The sequence below is a fragment of the Poecile atricapillus genome, chromosome Z (genome assembly GCF_030490865.1).
Source record: "Poecile atricapillus isolate bPoeAtr1 chromosome Z, bPoeAtr1.hap1, whole genome shotgun sequence".
Lineage (NCBI taxonomy): Eukaryota > Metazoa > Chordata > Aves > Passeriformes > Paridae > Poecile > Poecile atricapillus.
This window is the reverse complement of record NC_081289.1, coordinates 64606417-64623438: the sequence shown is the minus strand read 5'-3', so window position 1 is coordinate 64623438 and position 17022 is coordinate 64606417. Positions and strand designations below refer to the sequence as shown.

At 39.0% G+C, this 17022-nt stretch overlaps 1 protein-coding gene across 4 annotated transcripts in view; it reads right to left on the bottom strand.

The window, feature by feature from the left end:
* The window catches only part of LOC131592631 (dual specificity protein phosphatase 16-like), a 65053-nt gene that overhangs the window by 23736 nt on the left and 24295 nt on the right, over nt 1-17022 (bottom strand). Inside the window, exons 2-4 of one of the 4 annotated variants that reach the window (XM_058864250.1) lie at nt 13362-13439; nt 6868-7462; nt 5573-5711 (exon numbers count right to left, since the gene is read on the bottom strand). In XM_058864250.1, coding sequence (XP_058720233.1) covers nt 5573-5711; nt 6868-7098 — 370 coding nt within the window. In that variant the 5' untranslated portion in view covers nt 7099-7462; nt 13362-13439. The remainder of the gene's footprint in view (nt 1-5572; nt 5712-6867; nt 7463-13361; nt 13440-17022) is intronic. The other 3 variants (XM_058864251.1, XM_058864252.1, XM_058864253.1) reach the window with 3 other exon arrangements.

Here is a 17022-nt window from a genome sequence, read left to right as displayed (position 1 = left end):
TATTCTTGGGTTTGAGAAATGGTATGTGAGCTCTACTCCAGTCAAACTTTGCTCTCTCTCAAAAGACAAGTGGATACACATATGAAAGTAATAAACCCTACTCCCATTCTTCAAGTGCTTAAAACAATTATGGCACTAAATGAACACTGAAAATTGCATTTTAAGTAGAGAGGGTGGGAGGATATTCACAGAGGCCTGGCTGTAGCCAAGGGTACTAGCTTTCCTAAGCGCTCTTAAAAATTAATGGAGAGGGAGACTTTTTAAGGGCGTGATTCAGAGCTAAGCTTCTCTGTCATTCTCATCTCTTTCCCACCAACTGTAAACTCCTCCCCACTGGCTGTACTCCATGGGTTATGGGACCACTTGGGGAATACTTCATTCCCTCAGCAAGATTTTTACCTCTCTCTGTAGATGCTTCCTTCTAATGGAATCAAATGGTCAGAATATCAGGAAAGCTGGCATCATTGTGCAACAATTGTCTCCTCCTCCAAACGCTGGCAGGATATTTAACACCTTATTCTCACTCTACTTATTTCAATTTGCAGATAACCTGATTATTTTAATTGATGACACCACCATTTTAGGGTGTGCTGGGGCACTTTGCAAAGACTTATATGTAGGAAATGCTCAGAACACTTTGTAACTGAAAGTTATAAAGCTCCAAATCCAAATGTTAAAAGGTGTTATGATGCTAGCCAGGACATTATCAAACCTTGGGCCTTCTTCAGTCCACACTAAGCCATATGGTACCCCTTTACTTGACACAGGGGACTGCAGAAACTGGGAATAAAGCCCTGTCTCACAGCCCTGGTCCATTCAGGACATGGAAAGGACCAGCTCTACCAACAACAGAATATTCTTCAGATTTCCCACTCCCCTGCCACAAGGAATACTTCTTGTGAAGATAAAGCAGGGAGAAAGCACTGGGCTTTTCTTATCTAGCTTTTCTTTAGGTAAGTAAGACAACACAATGGTGAATGCATCCTAGAGATACTTCAGTATTTTTACACTAAAGATTTCTTTAAATGGGCTTCCAATTTCAAATATTTCTAAAATTAATGGCAGGGTAAGGAAGACTGAAGAAGAGTTCCTGACTTCCTTCCTTCTCCTTGGATCCTCCATGCAAGTCTTCCATTTGATACACACACCTGGTCAGGTGAGGGACAGGTCAGGGGGAAATAAGGAATTGGGAAGTTTCATCAAAAACATTCCTTTTGTCACATTCCCTGGGAAATCACTCACTGCTTTGTTTCCAGGACCTTTGTCCCATCTCACAGAACTCATTCTGCCTAGGATGCCTTTCAATGTCCACTGCATATGACCCCAAAAAACCACAATAACTTATTTTTTTATTTCTCCTTATTACGCCTTTGTGCTCTGCAGGAGTTTGTCAGAGAGCTCTAGTGAAGGGAGAATCCACTACATCACATACTGGTATTTTTCATAGGCAGAAGGGTAGCAAGAGGTTAGAAAGCAACTCCCCACCAACCATTGTTTTGAGAGGGAGGTATACAGTGTTTCAGTGTTAGGCTATCACAATTTTTAATGACAGTTTGTATATACAGAAAGGTTTTGTTTTGTTTTTTTTTCCCGCTTTTCAGAAAGCCTTCCGTTTAGACAAAGTGTTCTGAACAAAAAAAAACAAACAAACAAAAAAAAAAGGTTAAAAAAAATCAACACAAAATAAAAAGCTGTGCCTCACCTTCTTCACAGGAAACATTTGAAAGGTAACTGTCACTAAGACATCTGTGCTTGCATAAGCAGAACTAAACCAGATTAAAAGCAGGGGAGAACAAGTATTTAAGGAAAGTAGAATATGAATGCTTCCATTCACATAGTGAAATAGAATTTCATCAAGACTCTTGATGCTTGCTGCCTTAATAATGATCATTCAAGCAAAAATCACTAGTCTCTCTTAACTGTTTCTGGAGAGCAAGCAGGAAAATCGTAATATTATTAAGTAGGAAAAGGACTCCACTGCAAGTAAATCCAATTCTCAACATACAGGAAGGAATCAAGTGACATCCCTGTGTTTAAATCTTACTTAACTCTGAGGAGTAGATGTCATGATGGGAATAGAATTAAGCCCTTTGTGTCCACATTTCAGTATTTTGTGCACTGTTAAAAATTAAGAACCAAATGGAATATTTAATTCTGGAAAACATTCCTCACCAGATTATAAATATTTTTATGAGGTTATATCAAGATCTCAAACTAATTGGTAAGGGTTCCTTTGAGGTCATTACACCAGTTACTTCAATGAAGAACAACCTCTAGGGCAGAGCACACCTTTATGCACAACCTAAATAAAAAAACACCTCACTGAGTGCTCAGTAATGGGGGGTTTCAACATGAACAGAGGCAGGAATTTCAGATATTTGTTAATTGCCCCTTATTCTATCCCAACAAAAAATATTTGCCTACCCCAAAATGTTTAAGGTCACTATTTTAAATAAACCAGATTTAGTGGCATAGGGAAAACTAAGTCCAAAGGTTTTCCTTTTTACACAGTACACTGACCCTTGCCTTCATTATGGTCCATAAACATTTATGAGAGTTAGTCATCAGCTTGCTGAGACAACATATTTTATCTAGTATCCTACAGTCACATATCAATTAACTCCAAGGAGCTTTCTGAAAGACTGAATCTACCCAATTCTCCTTCACTCCACATCCTAAAAGGTTTCTTGTGTGTGCATTGACAAGCTAGATTTTTAACAGATATAAAAAAATAAGCACGTGAACAAAGCACTTAACTGTAATAGAACAGCAGTAGATAATTTCCTTATATTTCCATTTTTTTCTTATCCTCCTTTTCCACTGGTTTTAAAGCCATCAGTTATTTCTGCATTCATAAATATCCCCATCCTAGATATGTAAACAAATATAGGAGGAAATTCTCAAACCTGATTTTTGCCATTTGACACACTAAAATTAAAGTCCTGATTTTTATAAGGAAGATTTTGGGACATTAAATTCCCAAACTAACTCTTCCCAGCTGTGTGTGGCTAAGTTCACCTCAGCTTATGTGCACTACCTTCTTGCTTGTGGTTTAGGTAACTTTTTCTTTTTTTTTTTTTGAACAGACAACAACCACATGCTGGAAATGAAAAGAGAACAAAACCATTTCTCCCAGTGTCATTATGGTACATGCAACTGGTGATTGCCCAGATGATGCACTGGGGAGCTGGGAACACCCCCTTCCCGGTCCTGTCCATTCCTAGGAGAGCCACAGGCAAGTCTGAGAGTGGAGACTGAGCACTTCTTTCAGAGGGTCCAGCAGATGAGACAGAAGATCGAAGCCATGTCTCACACAAGTGAGGAACAGTGTAAAGAAAGAGAAGTTCATGGTACTTTCCTGTGCTTGGCCCCTCCCCAGCAACTCCCTGCCATGAGGTCTAACTCTCAGTTGTAAGAGAGCTGTTTCTATCATGGAAATTAAATTGAGGATAGTCTGATTCCTGCCTGGAGCTGCAATCTTCTTCAGGTTATTTAAAAATCCCTCAGGACAGCTGAGCAGAGCTGGGAATTCAAATAAAAGGATTTCTGAGGAGATATAAACTGTTTCTAGACTGGCTTATTTTTCAAATAATAATTTTCAGTTTAAGAGAGTATTAACCACCTATTTCAGCACTTTTACATTAAGCATTTGTTGGAGTCTGAGATACAGACTGTGTGCCCTTGTTTTTAATATTTAGTTCTAAGACTCAAGGAAACACTGAATTTCATATAATATGAAATTCATGAGCATGTTTTCATGGTGATACATGAAAACAAATGCTAAAGTTAGATAAGAAAGGTAGGTGTGTAGATTAGAAAGTTTCTTAAATCACTGGGTGAAAAAGTAGTTTAGAGAACAGGAGACAAGATGGAGGATTTAGGGTGTTGTCCTTCTTCTTTCTTCTTCATGTTCTTCTCCTAGAGGTTTTTGGGTAATAGTGAGTGATTGGATAGAGAATGCTGCAGTGCATCACAGAGGTGATGGGTCATTGGGTCATTAAGAAAAATAATATACGTGTCTATTGTTAATTGGGTAAAAATAGGTATAAAGATAAAAGAATTGCGTAGTTCAGGGCCATTTTGTGCATCAGACACAAAGTGTGCCACAAGGCCTTGTTTGTACCATCAGAAGAAAGAAATGTGCCAAATTGTAAAGATTAACCTTGTGACCAGCCTGGAGAGACCTGTTAAGTTTTGTAAGGATCCTTCAATAAACACAAGAAACAAGATTCTAACAAGCTCAGGAGTTTTCTTTGAATCATAAAGACTGAGATAAGTGGGACTCCCCACAAGGGAGGATCCCAGAGGAATTCAGCCCAAAGGAGGCTGAAAGACTAGGGAAAAGTTATATCCACAGAGAATTGAGCCCAAAGGAGGCAAGGAGAGAGAAATTACAGCATTTACTGTGCCTACACACCACACAATTCTTGGTGGCTCATATGTAAGAAAAGTTACTTAATCTAATACTGTAGTCCATCACCTACAGGTGTAATTCTGACCTAGACAGCAAAGAAAACAAAATCACCAACCCTAGCCAAAGCAAAACCCACTTGGTTTACTGTAAGTAAAGCTCATGTGAGAACCTAACTCATGTCCAAGTACAGAAATTATTCACTTTCTCTGTAATCACTTTCAAAACAAGTTGAGAAACGTTCTCTCTGTACCACAACCTCTCACTGTCACCTGAAGTCACTATAAACTGTAGTGAGATCCTGTTGCTAAGAGGAAGCATGTCTCTGGAGTTATTTCCTTTCTCTCGCCATTACTCAGTCCCTGTGCTTCAGCATTTCTCAGACACTAGGTGTATACCTCATTAGATCACTGATCACTGTCACTGCAATGCATTTCTTATTGAAATTCATTATTCCCTCTTCTTTCAGCGTTGGATCTCCTTCACACTCCTCCTTCCTCCTTCTTATGAACACTGTCTACTGTTCCATGACAGAAATAATGACACAAGCACACACTGGGACCAGTAAATCCTGTATTATAAGGAATTGAATTTCTATAGGTGCTTTGACCTGGGATTTAAAATAAATTAAAAAAAAAAAAAAAAAAAAAAAGGAGGGTGAAGGAAAATACCTAAATAAAGCGCTACTACTTAAGGAGCTGAAGTTTAAAATGTCACACAAACTAATCCCCATAACTCTGGGACATCATTTCCTTTGTTCTTATTTTAGTAATTACCAATTCAGTAAGGAAGAGGTTTTCTTCCTACCACGTGCAATACTTAAAAAAACAGGGAAGCCCATTTATTTTACTATTTTTTGACTCTAAAGGAGAAGACATATGCATCTAAAAACCTCTACATTGATCCATTTCCATTTACACGGAATACGTGTAATATATCCCCTGTAAGATGCAATTTCTAAGCACTGCATGCATTATGAGTGTCACTGTATGTAAAAAGAACTACAGAAAAGTCTCTGCCATAACTGAAGTTTATACCAGCACTTGCAAAATTGTACAGGTCTGCTATACCAACAGCAATTTCTTTCTTCTCTTTATTCAAGTGTTTCAGAGGTCTTTTGGTACATGTCACCTGAAAGGGGTTTCTTTTGTTACATCTTACCTGAAAGCAGATACACAGAGCTGAAATTCTTCTCCAGTTTGCCCAGGAGCACAGTAAGAAAGGAGTCAGATGAGAGAGAGGTCACATCTTTAGAGCTTTGGTCATACACCACCACTTCCTGCTTGCAGTCAATTTCAATCTGGAACACAAGGAACTCAGAGTAAAACAGGAAGGAGGAAGATGATTAAAAGCACTACATTATCACCTCCATCAGGCTTCCCACATATTTGCTATAACAGCAGTTCAGATATATAGATTTCTTATGCACCTGTTCATTAAACAGGTTTTTTATATACTTCATAAGCCTCTCAGATTTAAATCCCTGGAGAGTTTGTAAATTGATTATTTGCTGCAAGTTGAAGCCCACTCCACAAATTTCTATCATTTGGTAATTTTATGTCACTTGTAAAATGCTCTACCTTCAGCTAGGCTGGTGGATTTGTTTAAAAACTGAGTTTTTTAGAAGGTGGCCCTGCCTCATTTTCTGCTTCTGAGGGTTTTGTACATAAACAGTAAAGAGACCCTAAACTGCCTCTAAGCCACACACATTTTGGCTACCTGCACAACTTTATATATAAAATACCCTTTAGATAATAAAAATAAAAAGCTTCATTTTTAGCATGTCAAAGTAAGAACACAGTAGATTATTTTTGTACCCAAAACACGTGAAACAAATATCAATGGATAAAAAAATAAACAATACCCCACACACATATTAATTTCAAGCAGCATAGCTATTTTCTTTTCACTGATAACACTATTTAGAGAAAACCACACCCCTCCTCCAAAATATACAAACAACAAAACAAACAACAAAATCCATCAAATTGTCCCCATGAAAAGTCCTTTAAACAGCAAGTAGGAGCCAGGACTGACAGAGAGGCAGTTTCTTTGCAATCAAATGACCACTTGCTAAGCAAGGCCGAACACCACAGAACCCCAAGAATCCTTTAAATCTTAGGAGAGGATGTTTCCTGCCTTAATTGTATACATTTAAGAAACTGCTTTGCAAGACACACAAGAACCCTGAACATTCTTTCTGAGTAATTTCTAAATCCCTCCTCTTACCTCTGTCACTGATTCTACAAAGAGTCCCAATGATAAACTCAATAGTAACCAATACTCTCTTTGATCAGGTAACATCTCAGCTAAAGTCAGTCCTTTAATCTTATTGGGTTTTGTTTGTTTGGGTTTTTTTTTTAAATTTAACAAAATACATAAGGAAAAATTATTACAAGTTGTTTTCCATCCACTCCTTTAATCAAATACAAGGAATAAGAGGAAAATGACTTTACCTTGTGTTTTGCTGAATGCTGAATGAGCTCTGTGATCAAAACTTTGTCCTGCTGCAGCCTGCGCTTCATGAGCTTGGAGCAGTTGATGTTGATGGCATCCAGGATGTGGGAGGTGTTGTATTCCACAAAGGGGCGGCTATCAATCAGCAGCAACTTCTCTGTCCCGCTCTCCAGCAAAGCCACCAACTTCTCAGCGACAATGAGTTGGGTCCTGATCATCTCACCGGCCATGACAACAACAAGGCCTCTTTCCCCACCTCCCTCTCTAATTTGCTGCGATGATGTAATGGCTGTGTACTCAAAGGCTTAGCCACACCATTGTACTAGAAGTGTATGAGGTCATGCTGGTAGTGACTGGCAAAAGAAAAGTTAAATACATTTTCAGAAAGAGCTCTTGGGCTGAATGTCTCCTCCTGCTTCCAGTTGATGTACAAAGGGTTGGCTCCACAAAGCAGCCCCTCACGTCTGATTCATCAGGAGATGACTATGGAGTAGCCATTTCAAAATTCACACAAAAGATGCTTTCTGGCTGCTGCTGCATTACATCATTCTTTACCTTTGCTCCCACCCATCAGCTTTACACCAGACTGAGAGCCTGTACGAAGGGGAAGATGAAAAACACAAAAAACACAAACCAGATGAGGCCATGAAACTTCGCAGAACAAAACATTCAGCTCTGAGGCTTAGCTGTACAGTGGGCCATAGCATGTAATAAACACATTCCTGAGGAGTTCTCCTCTCTGCTGGATGTGCCAAACACCTAGAGAGAGCATTGGCAACTACAGGCTCTGAATCCATTCCAACAATCTTGCCTGGACAATTACCTTGTATTTCAGGCAACATACCCTGCCTTAATTGCAGACTTTTGTTGCCACTAGTTCTGCCTCTTCACAAGACTTTGTTAGAACATAATTAAAAGATACTGCCCTAAATAATGGTATTCCTTTCAATAGCAGACCTAGAACTATTTAAATGCATTTTAGCACTGCACCACTTAATAAGAAGTAAAATTTGTTTTTAAAACACTTAAACATTTTAAACATTAAACATTTTTAACGTTTAATGACTTGGAAAATATTTCACAAAACAGCACTGCAAGTTGGGGAACTGAAACTACACAAAAGAAAGGACCAAACTTACACCCACCTCTCTGAGGCAAATGCTTGAATAGAAACCAGGACAAGATGCCACATCAGGACACAAGTACTTTATTTGAATTAATCTCTAGAGATGGATGAGGTCTCACACTACTGGAAGGTAAAGCAGTGAGCACTCTTCTGTTCTTCCTGGATCTGTTTGATGTTTATGTGAGGTGTGTAACTCCAGCATCCATGCTAAATAATCTCTGAAATAAACTATACTTCTCTAAAATTTGATTCTGACAGCATCTGAACAACATCAACTGAAAGAGCAGCAGCAGCAGAGCAGTAAATTCCCAACACCTTTAACCCCCTCTTTGTACAACTTTGTACCACTGCCTCACAGTTGCCCTTGGGAGACTCCCAAGAGTCTCCCAAAACACGTTCAGATGGCACAAGTGCTTGTAGGAACACTCCTCAGAAAGGAGCTACCATGGGACTGTGTCTTTCAGGGATTTAGCTCACATTTGAACTTAGATTTTATAGCTGACTTGCTGCTTCCATTTGAAATGTATGTTTGTTATTTACCTTAATTGCAAGAGAAGTAATGAATTCAAACTATCGATATATTTATATTCAATGTCCTGTTATATCAACAGGTCAGTTGCATTTGGCAGTGGGAAATCCCAGGTCTGAAGATGTTTTACTCTTTAGATATATTGTACAAATCTACATTTACACAATCTTAAGCAAAATAAATTCTGCAAAAAGTACAAACTTCACCTTAACAACCCAAAATAGGAAACTGGAAGTTTATTCATGAGTTTCATGTGGCAATAGAAGAAAAACACCAGCTTCCACGCAGACAGACATTAGGTTGACAAAATGTGATTTTCCATTTGTCCTGATTTAGTGCTCTTCTGACAGAGCTGTTGAGCTTGCCCAGATAAATGGAAGCACATAGCAGTGAAATGCATATTGCTCTAAACGACAGTAAAAATATTGGAAAATATACTATACTAAGTTTTCATTAAATGTTTTAAAGAACCGAGTTGGCAGGTGTGCTCCCCCTCAAAGAGCAGTCATTATACACTAGTCTCAGGAAGGTATCAAAAGAAAACTGATTATCAAAATGACATTTTGCAAGAAGGGGAAGGAATCGTGACAGTTATGTCAATTTTTCCCCCTTCAGGAACATAGTATTCTGGAATTTTAAAAATTTCTCTTCACATGTCCTGTCACAAATTTTGGTTCTCTTTTATTCACAACAAAGGTTGCCAGATACCAAATCCACTGAACTCAATGAAAACTCTTCCACTGGCTCTAGTGGGAATTGGCTCCAGCTCCTTTGTAAGCTAGACAGTTTGTTCATGAACTAGACAGTTTGTTTTGATGGATAAATTGCTGACTTAAAGTCCAAGTCATAATGGGAAAATAAAGCAGCTGAGAAAGTACAGAAGTCTAAAACAGATGCTGTTAGAAATACTTAATCTTTAATTTGCAACTTTCAGTTTGGGTATGCTTCTTATCTTCTAAAAGCTTACTGTTTGCTGTCTCAGCCTTCACTTTCATACAACAGAAGTTTGTTTCAGAAGATTCTTGTGAAGAACTCAAACCAGTCATATCTGATGACAGGGTGAAGAGCATGTAAAGAATATATGGCAAGTGGGCTTCAGTCAAGAATGCTTTTAAATAGCCCTATTATCTTAACATACCAAGTACCTTGAAAGAATTCTGCCCATGGGTTGAAAGCAATAAATTTGACAGTAATGCCACCTCGAGTTATTCCAATTGAAGTCGTATTTTGACAGGAACATCTTAATGGTACAGGGGAGAAACAACAATTTTATGAAGTACAGGTTTTTCTTTTAATTCTGTCTGTTTCTGGAACTATCAGAGTTTGTAACTCTTCCCTGGGACCTATCTAAACAAGAAGAACCGGCAGCCTCTTGCTTACTCTGAGCATTCATCCCCTTCCTCATGACTGCTCTTATCATTCAGCTTCTATGAGGTGTTGAGACATCTGTTTAATTTCTAATGCATTTGGAAACAGATAAAATTCAAATTATTGACTGTTTCCTTTCTACTTGTGACTTAGACCTCAATGGTATTATAGTGTCTCATAAAACAATGTCATATAATGCTTTGCCCCAAACAGGCCATTATGCCACTGACCTTAAAGCCAGGAAGCCATTCTAGTCACAGGGTGCTCCATGCTGAAAGCAAGATTATGAAAAGTGATCCGTAACTGAGCCACGAGAATTCCCCACATAGTCATTCACGTAACCACTGGGAACACTGCAATGCTGCTTCCTTCTTCTAGAGAGACTGCAACACTAGCACTTTTAAACCAGAAAATTCAACATTTAACTTACTTTGAAATGAAAAAGATCTGTTCCACACTTGCCCAGTACCTTTACAGCCTTTCCTTATTGTTTAAAGAACCAAACCAAGAATCCTCCTATTCTCTTGCATACAAACAACAGTGGATTACTGAAGCTTACATGTATGTTTAATGCTGCCACAGAACTACAGGATCTCTTGCCTCAGGGATTCCTGTCCCCATCTCAAATGGCTCAGATGCAGTGAAACAAGCGAGTGCCACATTTTCGGTTATGTGGTTGGTTTTTCAGTTACAGTAACTCACATTTTGTATGCACTCCTGATTTCTACTTCTGTCACTTTGACTCCAAGCAATTCTTTTCCAACACAACAGAATGATTGTTTGAGTTCTCAGGTTTTGGCTCATACAGAATCACAGAATTATTTAGGTTGGAAAAGACCTCCAAGATCATCGAGTCCAACTGTTAAAGTAACATTGCCAAGTCCACCACTAAGCCATGTCCCTAAGCTCCACATCTACACATCTTTCAAATACTTCCTGGGATGAGAGGCAGATGTGTTAGGAATATAGTTTAAAAACTCTCAGAGCAAGAGTCTTTAATTCTACCCCAGTTAAGGAACTAGCAAGGAGCTTCTCGAAGCCTTCCTACAATCTCTGGAAGATTTCTGCCTCATATAAGAAGATAACCTTGAAGTTGAACCTTGCAGTCATAAATGCGTGGCTATGTCACTAATACCTGCTTTGTCAGGAGCCTGCAGCAGTGCTCCCATCATGCAAAACACCAACAAAAACACTTTCCAGCACCTGAACAAGATCCTGATGTGCAGCCTTTATGAACTCAGCTGAAACACCTGAAGGAGTTGGGTTTTTAAAACCATGTATTTTTCTACTTTTTACAGGCAAACGCAGGTACATATGAGAAAAACATTACCATCCCCTAGAGTCTTTTTCATGGTTCTTAGGGTGGGCACAACTGTAAAAGAAAAATTGAAAAGCTAAATTAAAAATAAAATGTAGAGCATCCCAAGCTGCAGGATACAAGCTACTGCTGGCTGTTACAAAAGGGGTATTTGTCTCCAGTGTTACTGGGAGTGGCCAGTGGTTTAACAGCTGGTGCCAATACCATCAGCACCAGTCGCTATTACCACAGCCACACCTGATACTAGACAAACAAGCCTACATGAACTAGAGAGGAACTCCAGATCCAGGGATCACAGGGTGAATTCCTACTCCTGCGAGAACCTTCTCCCCTCTGCCAACACCTGTAACAGGTACAGCATTCCCTCACCACCCTCAAAAAGATGGAAATAAATTGTGTTCTGAATGGTTCCTTTTCCCAGTGCTATGAGAGAGTAAGTGACAGCTGAGACAGGTCCAACCCTTGTTCAAGATGTTACTCAGTAGCCAGAAACAGAGTGTCTATGGAGCACAAGGGAAATAAAATTTTTAATTGACAGTGAGGAATAGCTGTTCTTTCACATTCAGCAAGCACGCCAGTAAATTCCAGAGATCAACAACTGTGTAATAAAGTTCAAAGTCTGGGGAAAAAATCATTATCTGAATTTAGAGAAGCATATGTATTGCCTGTCATTGCGCACAACACACTGGAGTGAGATAGCAAATGCCTGTAAATTCAAAGAGCTCTGTTAACAAGGGCTCATGTCATTCCCTCAGCTCAGGGGAATGAGGGTGTCTTGGGCTTTTTGGATGATTCAAGTAAGTGTCACTATCTCATAAACACATCATTTCTTCATGCTTCCTGGCAGGGAGGTTGAAGAACAGATACTTTCCACCACCCTCTGAGCACATTCCACTTTGGTGCAAGACAGGACAGCAGCACAGAAAGTCACTTAAATAGAAATACATAGATTTTTTTTTTTTCTAATGTCACTCATGTACCATGTTCATAAAAAAGAAGCAATTAAAAAAATCCTACCCTGTTTTCCTTTGCTTATCGATGGGTGCTCCCTCTTCTCCTACTTTTAACACTGTCTTATCTATATATGCAGTAAAAATGCATAGTGTTAATTTTCTTTTCCTTGTAGAAACACCAGTCACATTTTAGATCACTAAATTCTACAACCATGAGAAAGGCAAGTGTAATGCATTGAAAAAAATACAGATGAAGGTGGATTTTCTGTTCAGTACTTTTTTGTCCTTCATCCTGCTTGACTAATTACTCAACTTTGATTGCTAGTTCTAAAGAAAAGTGTTCCCACTTCATGGTGCTCACCAATCTGAAAACAGACACAGAGAGAGTCAGAAAGGAAATCAGCCTCCCACAATTATACTGCATAAAAGACTTCCAGTTAAGATCTTTCAGCTCACTCTAATTCTACACCTACTGCTCATTGTCACTCTGAGACAGCTGAGCTAAGCAAGAGGAATGGGCCTTCCATTTAGATAACAGATATTTTCTGTCATACAAATAGCTATATTTGAAATAATATTATTTCAAAATAAAACCAAAAAGCACACCCAACCACCACATTTTCCTGACCTGCCCAGCATAACTCTCAAACACCTGCAATGTTCTTGCAAATATCACTTGTGCACCATCACCATCTCTAAGCAATAAACCAGATTATTGTCACTTGCTTTTACCAAGAAGCCAATCTCTTTGAAATTCCCAGTAAAACAATAAACATTTACTAAGTGTGACCACAGGGAAACCTGACTGGCAGAACATGGCCTCACAGGAAGCATTAGAACATGCTGCTGAGATATTACATCACTCTATTCAAAAGAGACTCAGACTTAATCTGGGGATTCCCTTCTCCACCCATATGAGCGAGAAGCTCTTTCCATTTCAAAATACTTTTTCACTGCAGGTTTACAGCATATAGGTCTGTGGCAACCAGAATGAAAGATTGCTTAATCCAAGCATATACTATAATACATTACGTTTTTAGGTTCCTATTGCTTGGCACACTAGACAACCAGAAAAAGTGTCAATGGATTTTTAAAAGATGATTTTCACCCTATGACCTCCAAGTCAAAGCAAGTGAAAATTCTGGAGTATGAATTTTTTATGAATGCATTAGTATTTCATGTCAAACACTGTTACTCACCTACATTTAAGTTAAAATTTATATGGGCTGAACAGGACTGAATGTGGTCCACACACAAAGGCCAGCAGAAGGAATTACCTAAACACAGGAAAATAATAATATTAATAATAATAAAATCCTTATTACAAGATTAAAAAACACAAAAAAACCCCAGACAAACACCCTCCAAGCCAAACCAGGAAGTGAATTTTACGCTTTCAGTGCAGACATTTGCTGTACAACTCCCTCAAACACAGGAAAACCTAGGTGAGAAGTTATTTATGAATGCTGATATTCATGTACATGGAATGGGTCCAAACCAAAAAGTTACACTACACTGACTTTCTGAAAGAAAAAAGAAGAAATGTCTCTACTATCTTTAAATTGAAATTTTAAAAAACAAAAGGTAGAGATGCTTTAAAAATCCCCAACAAACAAAAAAACAACCAGGGAGAGCCTTTCAAACTCTTTGACCTATCTCACTGCTAGACAACCAATGTATAATTCAGCATTAATAGGTGATGCATTTGTATGGAATTAAACAAATTCACAGTCACATCAGCACTAATCTAGTACTAGTATTAATGTGAAAGATTGCCACAAGTAAGTGTGAATACAGATGTATTTTGCATGGACAGAGACCAATAAAACAGGACATTCGTGTAATTAAGCATATCTCCCCACACTCTAAAAAAGCCAGCACTGGAAACTGGTAACACTAGTGTCACCAATCATTACACACAGTCATACCCATACAACTTCCACCCAAAGCACCTGCTGTTCCAACAGGAGCAAATTAAATTACAACTTTTACACAAGGAAGGAAAAATAAACACATCAGTGTCAGTTCCAAACTGTCCTCTGGGCAGCTAATCCCAAAATTCAAATCATGGCTGCCAAGAAATGACAGGTCCCCTTAATCACTGTGATACAAACCATGACAATAAATTATTGCCAAACAGTGCTTTGCTGTGAGATCCAGGAGTGGCTCTGAAGCACGGAATAAATGATATGACAACTGAGAAGAGCCACCCCAGCAAAGGGCCAGGCATGTTATGGTCAACAGCCTGAAAACCCACAGCATCCCACAAGGAAAAGAACTACAGGGATCAGTCACCTCTCTGTCTTTAGGCAAAATGGCAGCAGAAGAATATGGGGTGAGAACCCTTCAGACAGATTACGACCCAGAATAGGCTTTGCTCGCTAGGCTCATCTCTTGACTGGGACCCTGTGTTTTCCCCTGGAAGGACCCAGGCTAGAGATCCTCTCTCTTCCCATCACTAGTATTTAGGCATATGTGCGCGAGAGTAGCAGGGCAGAGAGCTCAATGAGAAGATCTGTTGAAGATTAGGCTGGGTCCTTTTCCCCCCTCTGCCTGCTCCAGAGTCTCATTCCTTTCTGAGCCACAGGAAGCGGCTCTGCAGACCTCCCTTGCTCCTTCCCATAATCCAGTGGCAGAAGGCAACAGAGAACAAAAAGAAAACTCATCCTTCTTGTCATATTTGTTGCTATCCCCTTTTCTAATCTCATCCCAGAAATTAACACTAAACTAATGCTCAGCAGTGATTAGGCTCTGCCTAGAGACAGGGCGCTATGATCTGAGACCACCCTGTGACAGCCCAAAGAAACAAAGTCCTGAGAAAAAAAGCATCTCCCCTTTTGTTCCTCAGTGCTTCACGTGCAGCTCCTCAAGTCCCTCTGAAAGCTGTCAGGTAGTCTTCACATCACCATACCTGCCTCTCCGTGCCATCCATGCCATGTCATGACTATTTCTGCCAGCCACACTCCTCTGATATTCTTACAAATAAACCAGCTCTCACCTCAGGACAATATATTCTGTTTTCCCCGCTTTAATAAATACATTAAATCAAGTGTTTAAAGCAGCCCCCGAGAGCCCTCATTTCACCACGGGGCATGATTAATTCTACTGAAGAGGAGATGAGAAACAAAGCATACACTTAATTTCAACACAGTTTACTGGAAGGAGGTGTCACATTTTAAGAACAGGATCCACTCATGATAGAAGACTGAGCTGCTGCAACTTCAGCCATAAATATTAAGCACATTTGGAAATTCCCTGGCAAAGCTGTTTAAGGAACAGACATTTCCTGTAATTTTCAGAAACATTTTATATTCCCCCCCTGCTCCTATTTAATCTTGGTGGTAAGGAAGGGAAGAGAGAGAGAGGATACTATATTACCATTAAGTGAAATATGAATGAGCCACCCAAGTTTAAAGTGGAAACTTCAGCTATGTATGCTTAGGAGAAAGTTTAAAAAAAAACTTTCATCATTAAGAGGTGAAGATTTTTCTGCTGACTTAAGACAAAGAAATATACATCCTTTCAATTAGGGTGAATTACAAAGGATATAAACTTGTCTTCATACTTCTGGCAAATTAGAAGTCCTCCAGGCCTTATTTAAAAACCTTTTCCTATTTTCCAGAACTAAAAATTGAAGTTTTTTTTTCCTCATTTCTTGCTCAGAGCCTTCCCTAAACTGCAGTTAAACAAACCCAACCAGTGAGGTCACACAGAGTGTTACTCCCATGGCAGAGAGTGAGGAGAATCGAGCAAGAGAGAAGTCAGGGAGAGAACAGTCAAATGTGACAGCATCCCTCTAAGGACCTCACTACCTTCCTTCTTCCCAAAAGTCTAATCTTGTATGAAGTATTTGGTGTAAAATTTATTAAGTTTACATTAAGTTAGGAAATTATTTCACTTATCTATGTAATCCAAATCTGAAGAGATCCAATCCAAAACCACAGCATACAACACATGAATTCACAAACCAAATAAAACTGAAGGACAGTTGCCTATCTCCACAAAATGTAACAGTATTACTTTGGCCCCGTACACCAAATGGCAAAGGTCACCAGGAATGGTGATCATGCAATTGTGACCAGTTCTTCACACCTGCCACTCTCTACCAGCAACTGTATAGTAGCTTTCAAAGGCACAAAGAAAACAAGGTAACACAATGAAAAACTTGTTGAACTAATTAATTAATCCTCAAGCTGTTGCAATTCCAGCATATCTTTGCTATTTGTATGATACGGGTGCTTTATAGCAGCATCTTTATGATGCCAAAGTTTCCATCTCCTACACAAGCTGCATGTTCTGAACTGCAGCTCAGCACAGGCAGACCAACACAAACAGTGACTTCTCTATTTTACATAGTCATATATTTTCTGAGAAAGGGATTAAAAAGAGGAGTTCTCTAAAGACTAGTGCTAAATAAACATCAAGCACAGCTGTTTTAATAGTCCATGCTATTTCTTTAAAAGGCTTACCATGGAAGAGGGTAAGATGGGACCTCAGAGTCTTCAGATAGTGGTAAATTTTTAAACATAAGGCACTCTGCCTAATGTGAGCCTTTGAGGGGAAGATGTCCAAATAATATGGCCCTGCAAATGAGGAGCCAAAAACTAGATTAAAAAAAGGGCAACTCTGATCTGCTTTGTGGTCACTTTATGATATAAACAGAAGGTGTATCTGAAATCATCGAACAAGTACTAGGATGGATTAAAGACAGAGGATAATGATGGTATTATTAAGGAAATTAATCAGAATAGCTTCTGGGCAAGGCAGGTATGAATTTCTTGCAGCAGACTTTTTATTAACTCTTCTCTTAAATTAAACTGAATTTCTAAAATGAGTCAATCTCCTTTAAAAACAGAGACT